The 23,357-nt window shown below is 32.3% G+C and overlaps 1 protein-coding gene across 1 annotated transcript in view; it reads left to right on the top strand.

Moving 5' to 3' along the window:
* The window catches only part of LOC106101965, a 71,437-nt gene that overhangs the window by 30,437 nt on the left and 17,643 nt on the right, over positions 1-23,357 (top strand). The window contains exon 3 of the mRNA XM_013281356.1: positions 6,959-7,147. Coding sequence (XP_013136810.1) covers positions 6,959-7,147 — 189 coding nt within the window. The remainder of the gene's footprint in view (positions 1-6,958; positions 7,148-23,357) is intronic.

The following is a 23,357-nucleotide window of genomic DNA, read 5'->3' on the forward strand; positions in this document are numbered from 1 at the left end:
GTATTCACTCATTTAATACATTTCGCACAAATATTACAAGAAGTATACTAAATGTAATTATTATTTTCATATTCAAAGTATGCACTTACAAGTTATGACATGGTTCAATTTTAAAATTAAATAACCGTCATTTTTAAAATTGTTAACAGAAAAATTTCGCCTTTAAATAATGGCTGTCTTAGATGCATTTTATTGCCAATATTGCGTTCGAACAATTTTTAATAACAGTACCTTTTATGTTTTTTTTTTCTATTTTATTTATTCATTTTTGTTAAATTGCTATATGTTTTTAAAAGTAGTTCAACGCTCGCCTTTGCGCAAGGAAAATAATTTATATATTACATATTACAGTAAGGAATTTTACTTTAAAATGTTTTGCCCTTTTGTGTCTAAAAGAATCCGGATGCAATTTTAATTCCGTTTAAAAACAATAAAGCGTATTTTAAAAAACTTTCTTTTCATGTCTCTTTTCTCTTTTGCCATCAGTCGTTACAACAATAATTCTGATTGTATTACTCGGATTTTTAGCAGCATAATACTAATTATTGGATAAATTTTGCATTTTTTGTTAATACAAAAAGCAACAATCGAATTTCAAAACCTGCTCAACTAGAGTCGGTTAGAGTAATATAGATGATGTTTAATTAGGCGAATCCGTTTTGATTACACAAACGTGATAGCAATCATAACAAAACTGTTAATGTTGATTCATAAAAACTTCCAACTGGTTTTCATACGCCGTGACTCAGTCTCCATTAGTCAGATTGAGATTGTACGAATTATTAATCTGTAGCTTTGATCTTAATTATTTTTATATCAAGTAAAATCTTGACTAATATGAAAATAGTTTTATAACTAACGTATAAAATAAATAAAAAACTAACGTATACTTCTGCTATATTATTTCGATTTCTCAAATTCACGTCTAAAATTGCAAAATCTGCTAAACTTCTTAGAAGCAAATTAAAGCAAGTTAAAAATCATGTTTTAAAAACATTTTATACAAAAAAAACAACTACTATCACTTTATGCAGTGGTGACATAGAAATAGGGATTTCTTTATAATATCTCTCTGTGCATTACAAACAGTTCTTTTAAGTTCAGTCTGCGGCTTTCTTTTACTTGCGCACTCCGACTTCTTGAATAAAAGTTTCTCAGCTTCGTTTCGGTCGCATCCGATCTAAGCGCTTTTGTTTGTACTGGAATTTGTTTTATTACTACTGTTACTTTGAGATTAAAAAAGTACATGTAAATAAAGAACTCTAATACGTCAACAGAAGAATATTTAACGTTAATTAAAACATTTCTATGGTCAAAACTCAAATCGAGTGTATAATTAATTGCAGAAAATCAATAATGCTGTTAAACCGGTTGCATTTCCTTACAAATAAAGAGAAGGAAATTCAGGTTCAGTAACATATAGCATATAAAGTACATTAAAAAAAAGTATAGTTTTATATGAAATCAAAACTTGTCGAGTTCTGTTGTCTTCTGCTAGAAAATTCAACAGCTAGTAAATTGGATTTATGATTTGCGAAGTGTTTTATATTTTTATTTCATTCCTTCTTGGAACGTCTGGATGCGAAGCTGAGAAATTGTTTTTACGTTCCTCTATGACGAACGTATTGTTTTTATGATGAGTAAAATCTAGGACGTTGGGAGTGAGCTTAAAAATAAAGCCGTTTCAAGATTTTTAGAATGTGAATGTATTTTTAAAAATTTATCTTCTATTGTGGCATGAAGCAGGTCGTATGTTTTTGCTGTATGTAATTAATGAACAGTACGGAAATGTAATTTCCGCGTTTTTAAGAATTCTAGTTATAGTAACTATACCTTTAGTAATTTAACGTGCAGCTTTTCAATGATATTTTGGACCATAGAAATTTGCCATATGACACAAATTATGAATCGTCGTTGACACGTTGTTAAGTTGATTTACTAAAATTCATTAAAAAACATACACAAAACAGTAAAGAACCTAACATAGGATATAAAACAAGCTTCGTATATAAAGTTATATTTTTTTATGATACGCAAATTGTGTATACAGCAGCAAATAAAAGTACAGAAATAGTCTGACCAAGTTAATTTCTAGAAAAATGGAACGCCATTTCGGCTTAGGGTAAGGGTGGTAAATCACCAGAGTGGGGTCAAACGAAACATATCCGCCGACGTTACACTGCGTCGCCAGTAACTGCGCCGGCCAAGGACGGTGCTATACTTTAGGCATTCTTTATTACACAGAACTAAACAAGAGATTTGGATAATACATTTTCGTATTTGGCTTATGAAGCAGATACGACTTTATTATGTTATCACATGTTTACGTTATTTTTTTTACTTAAATATGCCTATTTCAGGATGTTATATAGATTTTTTCGTCACTATACTTATTTTAAAAAGTTTTTACTATTAAGATTATAAACAGATTCTGTATTATTCCAAAAACACATAGCTAAATATGTGTTTTACTCTGACCGCCGTGCCTCTGGTTAATAATATCGACTCTAATATCGGTTGATAATAAGAATGTATCACCACACTGGTTTCAATAGCCATGATTTGTTATGGTTATGTTATAAAAGGCATATATAACCTAAAATCTATTTGAAACACTGTCTAATTTTTATGGTAAGGTCCAATATTGTCAAAAAAAATTTCTATTAATCATTTATGATGACGTAATTTCTGGAATCTCTTTAAACTTAATACATTTATCATCAAAGGCTGACACTCTTTAGATCCTTGATGCTATCTCAGAAGTTAATGGTCCGCAGAGGACACTTTTGCAACAAGGAATGTCATCATTATAATTCCGTCGAGAGAGTAATCTACGAGAGTCATATCTTGTTCTGGATATTTCTGCAAAATGAAATTTTAAGGTTTACACAATCTTTAAGAGTGACCTTGTTTATTAATTTCTGTTTGGATTAACTTCATAGTTCCAAAAGTAATTAAAAACCGTACTAATTAGATATACTAATTACTTCTTCAGGATAAGTTTTCTCTTAAGAAATGTTAAACACTGTATTTTAATTTGCTTGATTAGTTTCTCGAACTTCAGTATCTTTTTAATTAGTGTAAAAACTACATTTTTGTATTCTAATTGGTCTGAATGTCAGAAATAATTTGAAAAATAAGATATGGATACACTTTAATTATGTTAACAATTTATTACGCAACACAGGTTTACAACGACTTTTTGTTTCAGTGTTATATGTAACTCAAACATTCGTGGAATGAGAGACATTGTTGCGACTTTGAATAATTGTGAATGGTATCACGCGCTTACAGAACAAACAATATTTTCATAAATTTGTTGTAACAGAACACATATAACTCCGTCTTGAATTCAGTTTACTAAGTTGGTGGCGAAATAAATTCAAAGTTTTGTTACTTTGTATCAAATCTTTAAAGAATTGCTCGAATTGAATTGTAAAAATATCCAGATTTGAATTTTATTCTCAGTGTGTCCGTATCGAAGAGCGATAAAAATTTACACCGTTGAAATGTGTACTCAATGTTATTTATAGTCAGGACTTTGTTGCTTTATTTGTGAGCCATTCCGTTTATTAGAAACGTTTGTTACAAAACAAAGCTTTCGAATAATTTGTTTGAGCGGGAAAAACATAATGAGATTTTGTTGCTATCAATCTTTATTGGTTTGAAAATCGTAGCTTTTATTGCTCTCTGGCATTTAAAGCATCTTTCTAAATCAATAAATATATAGCTTTAGATACAAAAGCCTTTTAGAAAAATAAATCGTGTGAAAATAAATTCCCCACGTATGTTATAAACAATTTTCAAAGTAAACATGAATAGGTCTAAATGTGTCGTAATATTATGATTCATTATTTAACGTACGTAAAAGCAGTGCAGGTGTATCCGAGGCGAGCTCGGCTGGCGGCTGGCGGCACATTATGATAAGTAAACGGTACTCGTGAGTTATATCTCCGCAACTCGACCAATTAAGCTCCCTGCACACTGCAATGCTATAGATATTTTAAAACTATATTTATGCCTCTTGTCTATCTTATTGTTTTATAGCTTTACATTCATCATATCCCTGCCCTGATTCCGCTCTATATGCGGGCGTTTATCGTAGGTTTTTGTCTCATATCGATATATGATTCAACTTTCAGTCGTCATAGTTTGACTGTATTTTTTTAATAAGCTCCCATCTCTACTCTTACTTGTATCCTACTATAAAGGTTTCTCACAAACGAATCATACGTAAATATAACTTTACTAGCATTCACCCGTGACTCCGTCCGCGCGGAATAAAAAAACAAAAGCAAGTAGCCTATGTGTTCTTACAAACTATCCTCTAAATCTCTATCAAATGTCATCGAGATCCATTTAGCCGTTTAGACTACAAACTCTAACAAACATCCATCCATCCATCTATCTAAACTTTCACATTTATAATATTAGTAAGAAGTAAGATTGTACAATGTCATTACACACAATGCTATTGCTTAAGCTGTTTGTATAAAATATATACGTCTGTTTCGTATAATTTGTTATTCCTTCGTGAAATATAGGCCCTGTACCTCCTGGGGGGAGTTATTACCGGCGAGAATAATAGAAGCGTTTCGTATCTAATGAAGCGACGGCTGCCTTGTGCGCCGATTCTGGATTAATCAAGGGAGACCCGCTGTACAATACAAACAAATCAATACGAGTATTGATAGCTCATTACCAACATTCTAAGGTGGGATTGTGTTACATTTTAATATTGGAAATAACATTGTTTAAATATTTCTTTATTCATTTTATACCATCATACTTAATATTATAAATGCGAAAGTTAAGATGGATGGATGTTTGTTAGAGTTTGTAGCCTAAAGGGCTGAACGGATTTCGATGAAATTTGTTATAGATATAAAGGCTAATCGGAAAAACACATATGATACTTTTATTTTTTTTAATTCCACGCGGACGGAGTCGCGGGCGAAAGTTAGTAATACATAAATGGGATTTGTTTTAAAAATGTAGCTATAAAACAAGCTAACGTATAAAAATTAGAACGATAAAAGTCGTATAAATAGCAAGGATAGAAACAATCGTAAGCATAACTGTCGTAGCTTGAATTTATTGTTCAGACAGATCGATGGCATTACCCTAAAAATCGAAGACTTCTTAGAATTCAACAGACACGCCTCAGCCGTCGTACACGCTACGCGGCAAACGCAAAGGCGGGGCCTTATAAATCAATGTATGTAGAGTCGGGGAAATCCGCGGTGTCCCACTTTCAGAAAAACTGCCTTGTTGCTTACAACGAGATAAACTGATGACAAAATAGAACCATGTACCATGCGTCTTTTCACGTACAGACATATTTAGGGTGCGACCTATTGTTTTTTTGTGTCGTCTCAATGCGTACAAAATATCAAGCGATTAGTTTTAAAGTATGGACACCGCAAGATTCTCTGATAGTACCAACGTATTCCCCCGTATCGCTTAACTGGTTCATAGCACGAAACTGATATTTTTCCAAGCATTCCTCCATCAAAGCAAATGATCCTTACTTTGTTACCTAACGAAAGGCTTTTATTGTTTCCTATCACGATATTGTATGGGTCTAAAAAATGAGGTTAATGGAATATTGAGTCTGTCTTAAGTTATATATAATCTACTTATCTTACTTATTATAAATGCGAAAGTATAGATGGATGGATAGATATTTGTTAGAGTTTGTAGTCTAAACGGCTAAACGAATCTGGATAAAATTTGACATAGATGTAGAGCATAGACTCGAAGAACACATAGGCTACTTAGTTTTATTTTTTTAATAAAACGTGGACGTTGTCGCGGCCGAAACCTTGTCTTAATATAATTTTAGGTCTAATATTTGTATTACAAATTGTCCGTTTTAACGTTATCTTCAAGAAGATATCAATTTTTTATAATTATTACGGGCTCTAAAAATAAATTCATTACAAAAATGCGGCCGTACGGTTTGAAAAATAAAGATTCCGTTTTCGCTCCATTTGCAAAGCGAAGTAACAAAAAGGGTGAGGCCAAAATAATAGGCATAATGCAGAGAAGGAGAAATGTATATATAATGAGGTTTTATTTTCTTTTGATCTTCACAAAGGCTTTTTGTTTGATAAAGTTTTTCGCTGAATGAACTCTTCAAACACTGACACGTATTATTAAAGGGTCCCATTCTGCTTCAATCGTTTCGATATATATTTTTTATAACTTAAAAGAAATGTATTGGTCATACTAATTTGATGTCCTGAAAGTTTGTGGATTATATCATACTGGTTTCTTTTCTCGAGTCAATAGCTTACAAATATTCGACTATAGTGCAAAACATAACAACTGTTGTATTTATTTAATGAAATATGTTTTGTAAACACGACCACACTTTATTTTATTGTTGTGAATATGTTTACAAATAGGTTGAATAGATTTAAACACCAACCGTTTCAATCTTATCTTCAGTGATATTTAAATAAATTCAGTGTACATTTTTCATGAGAAAAATCAACGTGTGACATCAAAATTCATAAACACTAGATACTGCTTGTTGATAAACAAATGCGTTATGTTAGACGATCGAAAAAGTTATAATCAACGCAGCCACTCTGCGCTGCCGTGCATGTTGAACTTTTAATTGAACTTGTTTTCCAATTCTAAACATAACACCTGTGTGTTGTCTCCGAAATTTTTAGAATAAAAACTCGGTTGTCCTTCTATATTCTATTGGTCTACTATATGTTTTCATTCAATACAAAAATATGGACGCATTTCACAAAATTATGAAGGTATTTAGCTAATAAAAAAACTAGTCGTCCTCACAAGAAATAAAAAAATATACTTGACTCTGACTCAATCAAATATCAAGATTGTTCTTCTGCAAGAAATCATTTCGTTAATTGACAAGTTCGCACTGGCAACTTTTGTCCATAAAAAATAAAAAAGGTAAAACTAGTTCTATTCATTTCAGGTTCAGATGCGGAGCCAGTATGGAAGTTGCAAGACTCTCAGTTCGACCAGGGCTACGGATCTGAGCGGTCGCCGGAGGAGGAGTACGTGGCACCCTTGCCCCTCGCGCCCCTCGGCGCCCTCGCCGCCGCAACCTCCCTCGAGGAGTATGAGGCGGAACTACGCAACCTCTACCCATTTATCACCGAGGGTAAGCCTCGTAAATTCTTTCCTATAAAGCTATTCCCTTCAGAATGTTATAGCACTAATATTATAGTTTATATTATACCAGCTTTTGTTGGTGTTCACTGTCAACGCTATACTTAAAAATAGGGATGGAATTCAGGTTATTTAAGATAATTTATAATTGAAGTAAAAGTTTATAATCTACACACAAATTTCGTCTACAATAAAAATAAAATGTGATGAACAAAGAAAATCGGAATAAACTTTATTTTCTACGATGTTGGTTATCTTCGATATTAAGGTAAAGGAAATGTTTGATTTCAATAAACCGGATTTGAGTTAGTACATATCTATTTGACTGTTTTTTTCTGTAAATACAAAATTCTAGTCTGTGACATCATTCGTAAAAAATACAACCTTGCTAAAGGTTGATGCGGACATCTGTTGACATTTTATCGAAATGTTAAATAAATAAATATTGTTAATTCACACTTCTAACTGCTATTGAAGCATAAACATAGCAAATAGTTTTATGCACGAATTGAGTTGTTTAAATTATATTTAGTTACGAAAAATGTTCTTCAATAAATACTAAATAAAATATTAAGCTATAACATTAAATTGGATTTAGTTTTCATTAACTAGTTATAATTATCACCGTTTGGTCAATGTCGAGTACCGAATGACGTACGCAAAAACGTAACGCCAGCACGTATCCGGGTAATTGAACTCACAAAAACACATTCAGACAAAAGTTTCCGTTACACAGTGTTACAGTACACGTGCGTGCGTTTCAGTATCCTTATCTTTATTGGCACTATCTTGTTGACTAAGCTGAACCCGCTTCTCTTCTGAGAGAAGCTTCTGAGCTTTTATAGTTCTAGCTGAAAACAATGTATGCATTACCAGGTGTCACGCCGAACAATGCTTGTATTCTTATACTACAGAAGTTGTATAGTACATTTTAAGACTTACATTGTGTGAAAGATAATACGAGATCTTACTTAAAATGACATCATTACCGTCACTGAGCTATTGTTTAGATGTATTTGAACATTTTTGAAATTAAATGTAAATATTTATAGTCATTCGGTATCAAGAACCGCCTATTTTTATCTATAAGGCTGGCAACACTTCTGCAGTTCTTCTGGTATTGCAATTTTCCATAATGATTTGTGTATCAGTTCCCCCCGCTTATTGCCCTTTCTCGTGTAATGAACAATACTAAAAGGATTTTTGTGAAATTATCAATAGCAAATGTCAAAATGACATGACAATACAAATCTTGGTGTTGATATTGGCAGCAACTTATGGTCTCTTTTCCACATTAGGGTTTTTATCTAAAATATTTAGCCATTTATTTGAAAATATATAGCCTAAAGCGTGACGTAAGTGTAGGGCTTTGTATTAAGGAAACAATTATTCAAAAATATGCTGTAATTGCTGACATCTTAGGCAACAAAGAAGTGTGTGTTCACGCTTTATTATAATAGTATAGATATATTGGAGTAAATTAAACGCAATCGCACCCGTCTGTGTACAGAGGTGCGAAGAGCTTAATGTCAATACATTCATCCGTAACTGGTAAACAAGGCGGCGGAGATCCCTCGGGAAATGGGGAGTGATTAATTTACTACGACGCTCTAGGTGTTTGAATAGAATACTCAATATTAACTATTGTTTATTAAGTTTGGAGCGTATTATGGGATATAAATTTACGTTTTGATGTTTAATTAAAGAGTATTCTGAATAGGTATTTAAACCGTCGTTTGATTAACTTTATTCAGTTTCTTAACTTAAATGGTTATCTTGATTCTATAAAATATAATGTTAATGATTAAGAGTTAGAGAATATTGAACTTTAAAATTTTGTGCTCTATTCTTGTTATTTTAGCTTGTTAGTTTAGTAGCTCATACTTTTACCCGAAAGAGTTATCTTCTCATTGTTTATTACACACATTATTTCACGTACGTGTTCTCATTGTTGCGACAGTTGTGATCGTCGCTCTAACAAAATCTACACAGCGTGACGTCATTCGTTTGCAGAGCCTCACAGCGGCACGATGACATGCGCGACGTGTTGCCGAAACGAATTTCCAATGAATAAACAAATGCGATACCGTAGCAGCTTCGAAAAATATAACTAAACAAAGAAATTGGTATCGTGGAATTGGATACATTCCGTGAATGTACACAAAAATTTCTCCTCACAGATCTAAAGTCCGCATCCCCTTTTCAATTTATCCAGATAAGACTCGGAAGGAGTTTACATTTGTTGACTTTCCGCAAATTCGGGAGTTTTATATATTCTTATCGTTGCTAACCGAATCGGCCATCTTGAGTTTTGGTGTACAGAATTTTATTTCATGCAATATTTTTCAATTGATATAGGGATTTTTACAAATTAAAATAATTGGATGTACTTGTGCTCAATGCATAGAGCTAATATAGGCAACTTGACATTCTATTTCGCGATGGAAAATAACACGAATTTATTGCTTTTGGTGAATGATCAATTATTGATAGTTAGGCATACCATTTGTAGATTTTTAAATAGCTTCTGTAATAATTTCGTTGCACCAACTAACACTGAAATAACTAAAGTGATATTCGCGTGCTATAAACTAAAAAGATTTATCATACAATGACGTAAAGTGTGAAATAAAAATATTATTCTATCTTTGCCTTTTGAACTATTTATTTTGCGTCGTCTCAAGACACGCTCGTGCCTCGGGAGTCTTGATATTTTCCGGGATGAGAAACAACAGATCCATTTTACCCGGTACTCCAGTGTATCTGGCCAAATATATTTTATTTGACGTGTAGACCCTTTTCATAATTCAAAACTATTTGGTTGACACAAGTTGAAATTTAAATGATGCCTTTGAATTTGATAAAGCGAGGAATTATTAGCTCGCAAATGGTAGTTAATAACTCGTAAACAATACAGTAGCAATAAATTCAATTTTATTGTTTTCACATTTAAAATATTTCTGGAATGATATATGAATATTATTACTGCATTTATAACATGGCTTAGAACTACTAGCCATGTGAATTTTGAACCGGTGTTATACATATATCAAGTTAACGTTGAGACTAACTTAGTTATAACTTTCTTAAGATGCTTGCTAGTTGGTTGTACAAATTAGTGTTTAAATTAAGGTACTGTACACCTAAGTACTTTATTTCTAAAGTTATACGACAGCATTTTTAATGGGAACATAATATAAGTTCACTCGATGTATACAACGTTAGAGGCAGAATACCAGTGTTTCAATTTACTTTTTAGACCATAACACTTTTACTGTTGCTTCTCTTTCCTGCAAACGCGAAAGTGCAGAGGTAAAATAACAAAGGGATATTAAAAGTTACGTAACAAATAAAATGGAACAGAGTTAAAATTGCAGATGAACATGGTAAAGCAACGTTTTTTCAGGAAGTTAAGTGGCGTATACCGTTGAATAAATTATTCATAATGTAAGCAATAAAACGCTCCCTAACGTAACGCTTAACCTTTTTAAAATTCTCTTTTACAGCGCGGTGTTTGTATTTACGTGAAAATATCGGTGAATCTTCTACTGAACGTGCTTCTTACTCTGTTTGGGCTTACTTCGTTTAATTTCATTAACTTAGACTATGCAACTGACAGTATCGCAATTGGCAATTTCTTGTGTTATATTTTTTATAGTAAATGTTACTTGATATTCAAACAGCGTCTAAAGAATTATTAATCCTTTAGACGCTGCTTGATTGTTGTGTTTTGTTTGTAAGGACTTTTATTTATCTTATGCGTTCCCATGACCCTTGTCACGATGGACACAGTTTCCTTACAAACTGGATATTAATGTAAGACAAAAGGATCGCACGATGTTTAATTTATGACCGCCACTGTTTCGTATTGTAGGAGCGTATTACGTATTTGAATGTTTTTGTTAATCTGATTTAGGTCGGGCTTTAGGATTTATTTTACAGTATTCTGTATATGTGTTTAGAATTTTAATGGCAACATTTTTAACATAAGTTATCTATTCTTTTACGTTTATTTCTTAAAGTTATTGATTACTTGGTCATCTAATACTAACACAACTAATGCTACGATATCACTTTAAATGTTAAACAATTAAAGTATAATTTAATCTGTTTGATGAACAATTTCACAAAATGTTGAATTGATAAATGATATTTCAGACAACTCTTTTATCGAAATTGAATTACTGCACCGAATAACAACTGTGAAATAAACTCGATAGAATCATGGAAACTGTCGACGTGAAATTGTATTTTCCAGTGAAATGATTTTGATCAGCTTTGTATCGTGCGGTAATTATAAATGAATAATTAAATGTTTCATCATTTATGCACATCAATTCACTTATTTCATTTTAAACATTTCGACGATTGTAAAAAAAAATGTAATAAAAAATATGAATGTTCAAAATAACGTTGATATAGTTAAGGAAGAAATATAACACTAGAAAGTTAACGAAATTGAAAGAACGAACCTCTTTTTTTCATTTTAAAATTACCATAGACATCTATACCCGGGTATGGCTTTATTATTTATACATAGGGCAACCTACTTTATAAATGTTTGCCTTAGTAACTGGCACGCGCAGTGTTTGTCCTTTCACAAACTAGTACAATGGTTTAGAACGTGTACTTTAGTATAGGATTTAGGCCTACCACCCATTGAGAAATTAATGGAGGTTGATCAAAAGATTACAAACTAACCGACTTCTGTTGTAAAATGTATTCATTATTAGCAAAAGCGGCGAGTTCTAATCGGTCTTCAGGCTCTATTTCTTTTTCTAATGTTTATTTTTAACTAGCTGTTCACGTGCGGCTTCATCCGTATGTAAATTTAAAAACTTTTTTTTTACGACTTCCCAAAAGATGGAGGTACTCAATTCGTCTGTATTTTTTTTATTGTTTACATTTGTCAAATTTTCAATTACAAATGTCAAAATACCAAATTACCTTACCACGGCAATCTTGCTTCCTTGGTGTTGGCAGCTTGTAGCTTATGATCTCTTTCCCACATTAGGGTTTTCATCCAATTTATTTACTCCCTAAATTTAATAGCGTGAAAATATATAGCATAAAGCGTGTTGTAAATATAGGACTTTTTATTAAAGAATTATTAAAAAATATGCTAAGATTGCTAAAATTCTACGCCACGAAGTGGTGTGTGCGCTTTTTTACATTAGTATAGATTTAATGATATTGACATGGACCATTCTCAGAGTAGAATTTTATCTATTGTTATGTCTATATTGTATAAATAGAATCCCATAGAATACGCATATAATATTAAATGTTTTTATCTTTATTGTTGTCCGTCGTCCACTGCCAGGCTGTTTCCGGCCGTCCCTCGGGAAACTTTAATATTTTCCGGAAAGAAAAACAGATTCGCATAACCCAAGTGTACCTAAACAAACACCGCCTTTTGTTTTTACTGATAGATAAACAAAGCTTTTATAAAATGGCTTTCGACCATTGTCAACTCAGTTCCAGCTACAATGAAATATTGAATTTGAGAGTTTTGAAAAGTTTGAAAAAATGGCTCTATGTTTTATTTATTACTGTTAGTTTTGGGTTTATAATAGCGAGTGAAGTTTGCAGGCAGTGAATTATTAGAAAATAATACGATTTTTTTTGTAGAATACTTGGATTTCTTGTTTTGTATTATATTTTTATCTAGATAATACCAAATTTAGTACAAAACCTAAAGTTTTAGGTAATTTGTTTTATCTTCTCTCAAGAAAATTAATCGTGTTATTTCAAAGACATATATTCTGTCAAACATTTGTATCTAAATGTAACGTTTTATTTTCGTTCAACATTTCTTTACCGTGAAACCTGGCCGCAGGCGGGAATAAGATGTTATCACATTTACAAGTCCAATTTCTATGCAAAAGCCAAAGCTCCCCTGGCTATTCCTTGTCTCGTATCGTTTGCTCGACCGAGTAATTGAAGAATATAGAGGATCTCGGTTAACTTTGATAACATACATCGTAATTGAATTGTATATCTCGGGTCGAAAGGATCACTGTAGCTTATCTATCATTAGGTATTAGATTTATAGGTGATATCTTTATTATAACATAGAATATATCTCTAAGAACGATTTTGTTGATTCAGGGCCTGTCCCATCACTGGCTGAGTATAAAAATGACGTCACTGCCATATAAGATAACATAATGTGATATTTCCATCGCGTATTTTACACGTTGGTTTGTTATTAGATAATTTAAAATTAGGTGGGACAGGTCTTCAGTATCGTATTTTAAAAATGTAGTCTTTTAGTCTAGTACGTTGTACCTAATCTACTTTTGTATCCCGTATTTCAAGAACGTGCTGGAGTTCCGATATCGAATGGCGTGTTTAAATTTCAAAACACGTAAGCTAGTTGCACCCTCTGATGCAAGCGAGATCAATTTGTTGGGCTGATCTTACACGTGTCGAAACGTCAACCTGCGTTTGATAACTTATGTAAAGCTTGCTTCTTCGCATTATAGCGTTTTAAACGTGTTTTACTCAATTTAATGAGTTAAAATAAATTTCATTAAGATTTTTTTACCTTAATTATGAGTGTAGTATTTGTCGCGACTATTTTTTAGTCGTTTAATTCAGTTTAAGTTATATTTACGTAATGTTTATAATAATTTAAAAGAACGTTCAAACTTACAAATGAGTATTTATTACTAGAAAAATATATTATTGGTTTTCATAAAAATATTGAAATCAAGTTCTCAGTCGTTAACAAATGTAACTCAGGTCACGCAGCGCATCAATCTCTGACTCGAGTCTCGCAATGATTAATTAGTTCATTGGCAAATATGTAATTTAGTACGTAGACAATTTGCATATGTACAATATCTAATTCCAACGTGATTTATGGACACTCATGCTTTACAAGCACTCAAATATCCCACTTTTTTACCATTTAGCTAGGCGATAACTATTATAATAAAGCGTAAACACACACTTCTTTGTTGCCTAAGATGCCAGCAACTACAGCATATTTTTGAATAATTCTTATTTTAATAAAAAGCCCTAAACTAACGTCACGCTTTAGGCTATTTATATCACGCCATTAAATTTAAGGGGTAAATATTTTGGATTAAAACCCTAATGTGGGAAAGAGACCATAAGTTGCTGCCAACATCAAGGAAGCAAGGTTGCCATGGTTTGTCATAATGTCATGTCATTTTGACATTTGCAATTGATAATTTGACGCATGTAAACAACAAAAAAAAATTATAATTTTATGCGGATGAAGTCGCAACATTAACTTAGGAGATTTCGTAAAGGACATATTAAGAAGTCTTTAAACTTCTCGACAATTAGTCCTCATTCGCACGGTCGCTTTTCAACGGGCTTAGCCAACGTTTACTATCAAAATTGTTCTGGATTAATTTACGAAATGTCAGTGTATGAAATGAACTGAGAATCAACGTGTCAGCCCACAACTGCGATGTCTGACTTTGCATATCGATTTATGCTAAGCCCTAGTATTCGGTTACAAGAACCTTTTGCATTTATACCGTAAATAAAGGAATAGAAAATTCAAAACTGAACGCCTGGTCGTCTTTTATATTTTTTTTTTTTTATAACATAAAGTGGCAAACGAGCAAGCGGCCACCTGGATCCGCCAAAATGGCGAAGCAACCGCTGCCCATAGACATCCGCAATTGCAGATGCGTTGCCTACCCTTATCCGACGGAGGAGACGCACATAAAGTGGATATTTCCCCTTCCTATGCATCTCCTCCACCGTCAAATCCACTTCCTCTTCCCATCCTTTTCTTAAAAGAAAAGAGTGGTAAAGAGAAAGGGACTAAAATTAGGCCTCCGGCACCACACTCATCAGACGAAACACGGAATTGGTTCCATTTCACGCCTGTTTTCTGTGTGGTCGTGGTATTACACCTGGCGTGCCGGCCTATTCGTGCTAAGATGTTAAAGCGGGCACTACCACTGTCAAAAGTTAGTAAGTGTTATAACAAAACTAGCTGTGCCAGTGCGGCTTCATCCGCATGAAATTATAAAGACTTTATTTAACTGTTTACATTTGTCAAATTCTCAATTGCCGTTACCATATTAAACTTGCTTCCTTAATGTTAGCAGCTTTTAGTTTATGGTCCCTTTTTCACATGAGGGTTTTTTCCAATTTCTTTGCCCCTAAGTTTAATAGCGTGAAAATATATAGCCTAAAGCGTGTCGTAAGTGTAGAGTTTGTTATTAAAGATAGAATTATTCAAAAATATGCTGTGATTGCTGACATCCTACGCCACGAAGTAGTGTGTGGTTACGATTTATTATATTAGTATGGATAATAATGCTATTTTTAAATTAACAAAGATAATTCACAAAGAAGTATATCCATTTAAAGTTTAAGTAGCAAGTATCACTTAAGTAGAATACAACATTAAAACTGCGCCCGCTGTTTCCAAAGTTAGTAACACTACAGCTGAATATACAAGATGGCTGTTGTTATTGGCAAAGTTTGGTACGAAAGCGTTTGTATGGCTGCAGTAAATAGGATTTCAAGTGCGATCGCCAGTAATTTTTGTCCGATTTATTTTATACTTAATATTAACTAATATTTTATTGTTACAGTTATAGATTTCTGGTTATGTAAAAATGTGAATTTTCATTGTTTTTTAAAAAAGTTTCGAAATGTAAGTAAAACTTAGATATTTTCTTTTAAAATTAACAAAAAAACAATTATAAATTATTTAAAGGTACTGTATTACGATGTTTGATATTTTATGCCTTTTATACTTACGTAAATAAACATAAATGATTTAGACGTGACATATGAGAAGTTTTTTCATATGTGAAGTTCGTCATATTTAAGTTGAAACTTACAAAGGTTGAATATCACTAAAGACTTTGAAATTTCAGTTCACAAAAACCTTGACTATGCTATCATTGAAATTTGAATACCTTTTTAAAGTTTGAAACAAAAGAAAACTTGGCAGCGGAAAAGAAAACGGAACCACATTTCAAGTCGCTCGACCTTGCGCCTGATTGCTATCAGCTATCGTCAACTTTGCATATTAACTTATGCCAAGAAATATTCCGTTTCTATATATCACTAGGGTTATTTTTACTAGAGACTCAGTAGGGCAATGTTTTGGCGCCTATGTTTTTATACGAGTTTTAGAGGTCACTAGAAACCAGATGAACCAATTTTCGTTATTGATTCGATTCGTTATCCTTCTCTGAATGTTGTGTTTCTTTTTTTTAAACAGTTTGGGTTATTACGTTTTTTAATAGTTAGCTATCTTAGCTTTAACAGTAGGTAAGTATTATAGAAATAACGGCAGAATGTGTGGTGATGTTCTGTACGAGATCGTGACGAGGGTCACGAGCTACGGCTCAAAGGAATTTATAACGTTCTTGTTTTGTTCAATATTCTGTTAAGAGATATTCAACCAACGATTTTTTATAATAAATTAATAAGAAACTTATGGCAAGTAACTAGGCTAATAAGAAATTTATTCATGTTTTTTTTTCTTGTTTGTACTGTTATATTTTATTTATTAATAATTGTTCTGTGTCATTTATTTTCAACTACAATTTTTTTTAATTTCTTCGTTACATCCTGTAAATATACTAATAGAGAAGTACATGTATGTTAAAATATTAAACCCATGCGCAAAATAGGAGAAGCAGAAATAGTAATATATCAACAAAACAATGGCAAAGTAGCGACATTTCGCGCTATTCCGTAAGCGAACAACTTTGCTAATATCCCACTTCGCGAACTGGTACGTTCAGCTGTTGTGATTTCACGAACTGCCGACACTACTTCTATTACATGCGCCATATATTTTATGTGTCAAAAAATTAATTTAAGAAATAGACAGACAATTTCAATTCGACAAAGTTTCCCCTTCTGTTCCCGATAAATCGTGCAACTAAGTATTGACTGACCGAATAACATTTTGCAATTTCATGGTCAAAAAAGTATCACAGCTTTTATTAGTATAGCATTTGTTTTTAACCAAATGACCTTGAGTAATGTTAAGTCGTAGATGTGCTACGACGCTACGAGCACCTACGCCGTGTGAATGGAAATATCGACCATATTTTCATGACTGTTGTATAACTACTTCACTGCTGTTTATAGCTTTTATTTACAGCGTTCAGAAATTCGAAAGTTTTTTCTAACCATCATAAAAAGAACTGGAAAATATCCGTTACATTTTTATATTTAACATTAAAGTGAATAATAGAACATTGGATTTGACAATTAAATTTTGATAAAAAATCTACTACGCTTATTCAGTTGCGTAGAATACGCAGCTTATTCCCTCAGAAAAATATAATCGGATCGACTTAGAATCAAACTACAGTGGTGAATAATGAGAAATCATTTACATCGTAACTAAGTAACAATAGGCTTGTTTTCCGCACTGTTGTATCACTATGCTATTAAAAGAGAAGAACAACGTCAAATATATCTGATTTATTTTTATTCTATCTTTGTTTAAAGTTATTTGAACGTTTGTCATAAAAATCGTGTTATCTTTGTAAAAATGGTAAAAGATGCGATTAAATTTTACAAATAAAGCTAATTTGTACGCTGCATACATGACAAATATTCAATTTGTATGCTAAGCCCAAATCTCCTCTAGTTGACATTTTCACCAATTGTATGCGCACAGCTGAATTATGTAAGCACATAAACTGTTTTGAAAATACGTGAATCTATGCACTAATATTTGACAAACGTGAAAAAACAAGCTAATGTTATGTGCTAAAATATGTGGATATAATTATGATATTTATAATAATGTTCTCAAATCAAATCGAAACCAATTATCTAGAATTTATTGAATTTTTATAAGAGAACTACGTCCGCGTGGAATTAAAAAAAAAACTAAATAACCTATGTGTTCTTCCAGACTATACTCTACATCTATGTCAAATTTCAACAAGATCCGCTCATACGTTTAGGCTACAAACTCTAACAAACATTAATCCATTCATTTAAACTTGCGCATTTATAATATTAGTAAGATGGGGCTTATCAAATTTTGTTCTGATCAATAGATATGCAAGTTAAAAAGTTAAAAAAAATCTTAGTCTAAAAGTTAAAATGTAAGTATCAAATAATGCAAAACTTAAAAGATATACAACAAGTAAGAAGCGTTTAACATTTTCTTAAGTAAATTTCTGTACTTAATGGCCGTAGTCGAGGAGATAACTAACGGTTGGCCGCCACGTTTTTCATTCAACTGCTCTACGAACTTGTTAAGAATATGGATTAAGCTCTGTTTAACTGAAACTGCTAAAGTTTTAATGTGCACGATAGCTATTTAATCTTGTTGGCTTGATCCAAAACAGACTTTGTGCTGCTGCTTTTTGTCTTCAAGATGAACTGTGAGTATAGTTTAGAAAAAGAAAGTTTCTGGCTTACAGTAATGTTGAATCTGCCGCCCGCGATTTCGTATGCGGGGAATAAAAAAATTTGCGTATGTGTTTTTCCAGACTATGTTTATACCAAATTTCATCAATATCCGTTCAACAGTTTACTACGAACTCTAACAAACATCCATACATCTAAACTTTCGCATTTATATTATTAGTAAAATTAAAAAAAATTCTGTTATTTTTATATAACATCAATTTCGCTTTAGTTTCATTTCCTGTTCTAATACTAGTATAGCTATAACAGGTAAGACTGAATCCGGCAACCGTTAGATAAAAACGATTTTATCGCATTGTTGTTTTAGTTCGAAGTTCGTGAGAATGGCTATTCAGCCGTACACTAGCAAGAAATATGATCAACATAAATATCTGTGGGAACTGAGTGATAGCAAACATGCATTGTAATTAAAATTAGAATTATGATGCGTTGAAACTTTTACATGCGTCACGTTATTCAATGTATTGCTTGACAGTAAAGAGGATTTAAATAGGTTTTTAGACGGGTTAAAACTGTAGGCGTTATTTCGCACTGATTTATCTAAGAACAATGACTTTGAGATCGTCTGGTACAGAGAAACAAAACTTACAATTTACTAAGTAACAACTTTTACTTAATACATATATTTTATTGTATATTAATTGTTGTGCATAAAGTATTAAATAAATAAATAAACTTCTATAGGATAAGTTTTATATGTCGATGCGTGACAGATTTAATCGATATTTTGTTACAAAGTGTAAATCGGTCTAGCTTAAAGGATAATCCAATTTATCTCGATTTGAACTTCAATAATGGGAAGTGCTAACCTTTCTATGTCGTCATTCGACTTCGCTAATAAGGATATATGATACGGGAAACGTGCTAATAAAATGGCGCATCGCTTTGTATACGTGTTAACTTAATGGCTTATTGGTTTGAATGTTCGAACGAATCCATTACGAGGGGTTTTTAATTAACTTCTGCATGTTAAAGGCTAGCTCGTTTCCCCTCTTTTCATTATCGGTTCTCTCTAAACGGACATGTATACTGCAATTAACGTGATCAGCTAATCTCTTTCGATGCCTCATTTGCATCTATTACAAATAATGTTTGTCGTTAAATGAAATTTCCTATTTAAAAATGTTTTATATCCTAAATATTAAATATGACTTTCTCTCTATCGGAATGGTTAATACTTTTGTTAGTTATATAAAATTAAATTCAAAGGAACGATAAAAGAAACGCGAAATAACATACATTTAAAATGAATGTATATTAATAGACCAGGTACCAAATAACTACTACTATTACTAAATTAAATTATAATCTATTAACTATCTCCCGCGACTCCGTCCGCGTGGAATTCAAAAAAACAAAAACAAGTAGCCTATGTGTTCTTGCAGACCTCTCTACATCCATGCCAAATTTCATCAAGATCCGTTCAGCAGTTTAGCTTACAAACTCTAACATCCATCCATCAATAAATGTAAATTTTCGCATTTATAATATTAAGTAAGTTTTAAGTGAATTTCTCTAATTTTATCGCACAGAAAGGTTTTCTTAAAATTGTTTTAATTAAACATCATCTGCATATAACGGATGTCGGCTGTCAAGGCGGTAGGAAGCTTCGCCTCACATTTTTCATCTTAACTTCCTAACTTGTTTTATTAAAACTTAGGACGTTTATTTTTTTCAAATCTTAATCATAACCAGTATATCTTCATTCACCTGTATTGAGCTTCAGAGCTAATTAAAAAAAAATCTCTAAAACGTAAAAACGCTCTTTTCAAATTGACGAGTTTATCAAGGAGTCGGTTATTTCATCTTTTTCACCACCGCAACAGCATTCATTACTGCTATTTGCTGTTTTACTAAGTGCTGTCATTTAGCTTATAATGAAGAGCTGTTAACATTAAGCTTTCCTGGCAAACACTTATTTCAAAGCAAGAAAGAAATAGATGCTACTTACTGTTTTTAGAAATATACCTTTATTTGTTGCAAGATATTCGAAAAAGAAAATAGAATATTGTTTAAAATATTTTCAACCAGCTTTTGCCCGCAGTCCGCGTGAAATTCAAATAGAAAGAGTAATAATAAAGAAATGAAAAAATATCGACTATGTTACAGATAAATTACCTTTCTAACGGTGAAAGAATTTTTATAATTGGAACAGCAGTTTTTGAGCCTATTCATTACAATCAAACAAAGTGTCTTTATGATATTAGTATATATATGAGAAAATTAAAAAAATTGTTGTATTGATATAGATTTCGATTTACATTGAAATTACATTGATTCGATCAAACATTTTCCTATCCGTTATAATCATAAATGATATATCTCAAAAAGCAGTGAGTGTATGAAAGTTGTTTCGTCTCCCCTCGTCTCTCGTGTTGAGGAAAAGCGTCGCAAGTTATTAAAGAGGCCATTAGATGTTACTTGTGTACGAACATAAAAGTATCGGAACTCAAACTGAGTTATAACATATTTTTCAAATTTTATTTACCTGCAATAAACTCAGTTATTCTGTGATTTAAAAAATATTACGATATTCTTCTGTACCACAAAATGGTAGCATATTAAACATAGTGTAAAAGATTAAGGAGCAAAAACTCTCTTATTAATAAACGTACGGATTTGCATAATATATAAAATACGCAGATTAATTAATTTTATGTAGCAGTAAGCTTTTATAATTTATATTCTCATGATTTCATATTCCCCTATGGTTTATCACAAACATTTATATGGCTTGTGGTCATTAATTAAAAAACGTATATTTTCAAAGCGAAATCCTTGAAAGTAATTAGTCGAGTAAAAATCAGTTAAATGTCCTAGTAAATGTAGATTAATAGTAAAAGGTGATGCTCTCAGGTTTTATGCATAAAATCATCTCTTTACGAAAGTTGCCCTTAAAAGAGAATTGTAAGTGACATTGAGAAAGGCTTTTGTGGTTTTCCAATCCTAAAGGAAGAATGAAGAAAGGTCAAAGGTACTATATTTCAATAGCTAACAAAACTACCGATACCTCATTTCAGTACTTAACTGGTTACTTACTAAAGAGAGAATAATATCCGTAACGACAATACGTGTGTATGGATATGAAAGCATGAAATCGGGCGGTCACTTTTGGCTTAACTATCCCACAACTGTTGTGCGATTGTCGATTGTTTCGCAGTAAATTCAATTGTTTAGTTACAACTAAAAATAGTACTGTGCTCACCTCCATATAAGTTCATAGGAAATAAATCGCGAACAAAGAATTTTGCAATAATTTAGTCAAAGATATGCGCGTGCTGTTAGGAGTGTAGCGAGAGATGCAATCCTGTAATGTTTGCATTCCTAGTATTAGCGATAATGATTACTATTTATTAATAGACACATTTATCTCAAGTTCCAATAAATTAATTAGTTAATTCTGAATTTCCGGTCAGGTAGTGGTTAGCCGAATATTTTGCACTTGATAAGCTCTCGGAAGTTGACCTCGTTGCTAATTACCTGACAACTCAATTACTTCCAACGGTAATTAGTTACAAGACTTCATTACACAGGCGGTAGCTTTAGTTGATAAGTTGCGGTGTCGACGAGCGTGTATTTAACAAAATATATGTATAGTAAATTTTACCAACGACTTCGTCAACCAAATTATTAATTAGCATGTGTTTTTCCAGACTATGTTCCATCTAGGCAAAATTTTGTCGTGATCCGTTGGGCCGTTGTTGACATGCTTTCTAACATACATCTATTTAAACAATCATGTTAATGTTCGTAAGTACACAGCAATAAAAATACCATAAAAATTGTAAACGAAATTTAAACATTACAAGAACCCTAAACCATTCTGTTTAAACTAGATGTCAAATATGAATACTTAAATTAAACCACATTTAATTGTGTTTGTGGATTTTATGACTATACTAGTTACAAGTGTTACTAACTACGAATAACATTGACATCCAAGGGTCTTAATTTCGATTGAATGTTATAAAATTGAATCTGTAATATTTTAAAGAGTGATACAAACCCGGTCATCGGGATCGTGCACACGATACGGATCAACGCCTGCCGGCGAGGTGCCTCGCCCTGCGTGCACTCGCCCTAATTTAAATGGCGCCCATTCGAAATGATGACGTCAAATAAATACGATATCCTACCAGTAAAGAGACACGACGACATTCATTGATAAAGAGATTTACACTCCTTTTTTAAATATTTATGAAAAAAATAGAATTTTCACTCTGTAAAATTTTCCACAGAAATTGGCAACCTAAAGTCCTTATAAAATGGATTATAGTATAAACGTTTATTAACTTTAAACGAATATTTTATTTCTCTCATGTCTACAATGTGTGATAATTTTACGTGTTATGATAATATCGTTAGTCGTACAAAGTTGACGTAACATTTCAATTTTGCCTACGAGAGTCGTGTTAGCTCGGCAACATCTCGCAGAGAACGCTTCTCCGCAAACACCTTCTGGTAACATCTTTTCAAGTGGGTTTTAGGAAAACAACTAAGCGTTTGCTTAAATGCTACTTGTAATTCACATTTGAGAATTCCAAATTCAAAAGTCAACAGTTTTTATCACGTGCAAAGTTTTACACGATATAGGTTAGGTTTGTTTTCTACCTACTTTAAAAGATAATTTTAAACTTAACAGGGAACTTAGTCACGTGTAAAGTTTTATCTTCTTTGTAAATAAATAAGAGTTGAAGTCAGTGCCGTGTTCAATGCTTTGGAGCGTGTAACGTGCTATGCGTTGAATTCAAACTTTTCCTGCAACATGCAATTTTTTCAAAAGCCTTCGA

This window comes from Papilio polytes, unplaced genomic scaffold, assembly GCF_000836215.1.
Source record: "Papilio polytes unplaced genomic scaffold, Ppol_1.0 DF823934.1, whole genome shotgun sequence".
Taxonomy (NCBI): domain Eukaryota; kingdom Metazoa; phylum Arthropoda; class Insecta; order Lepidoptera; family Papilionidae; genus Papilio; species Papilio polytes.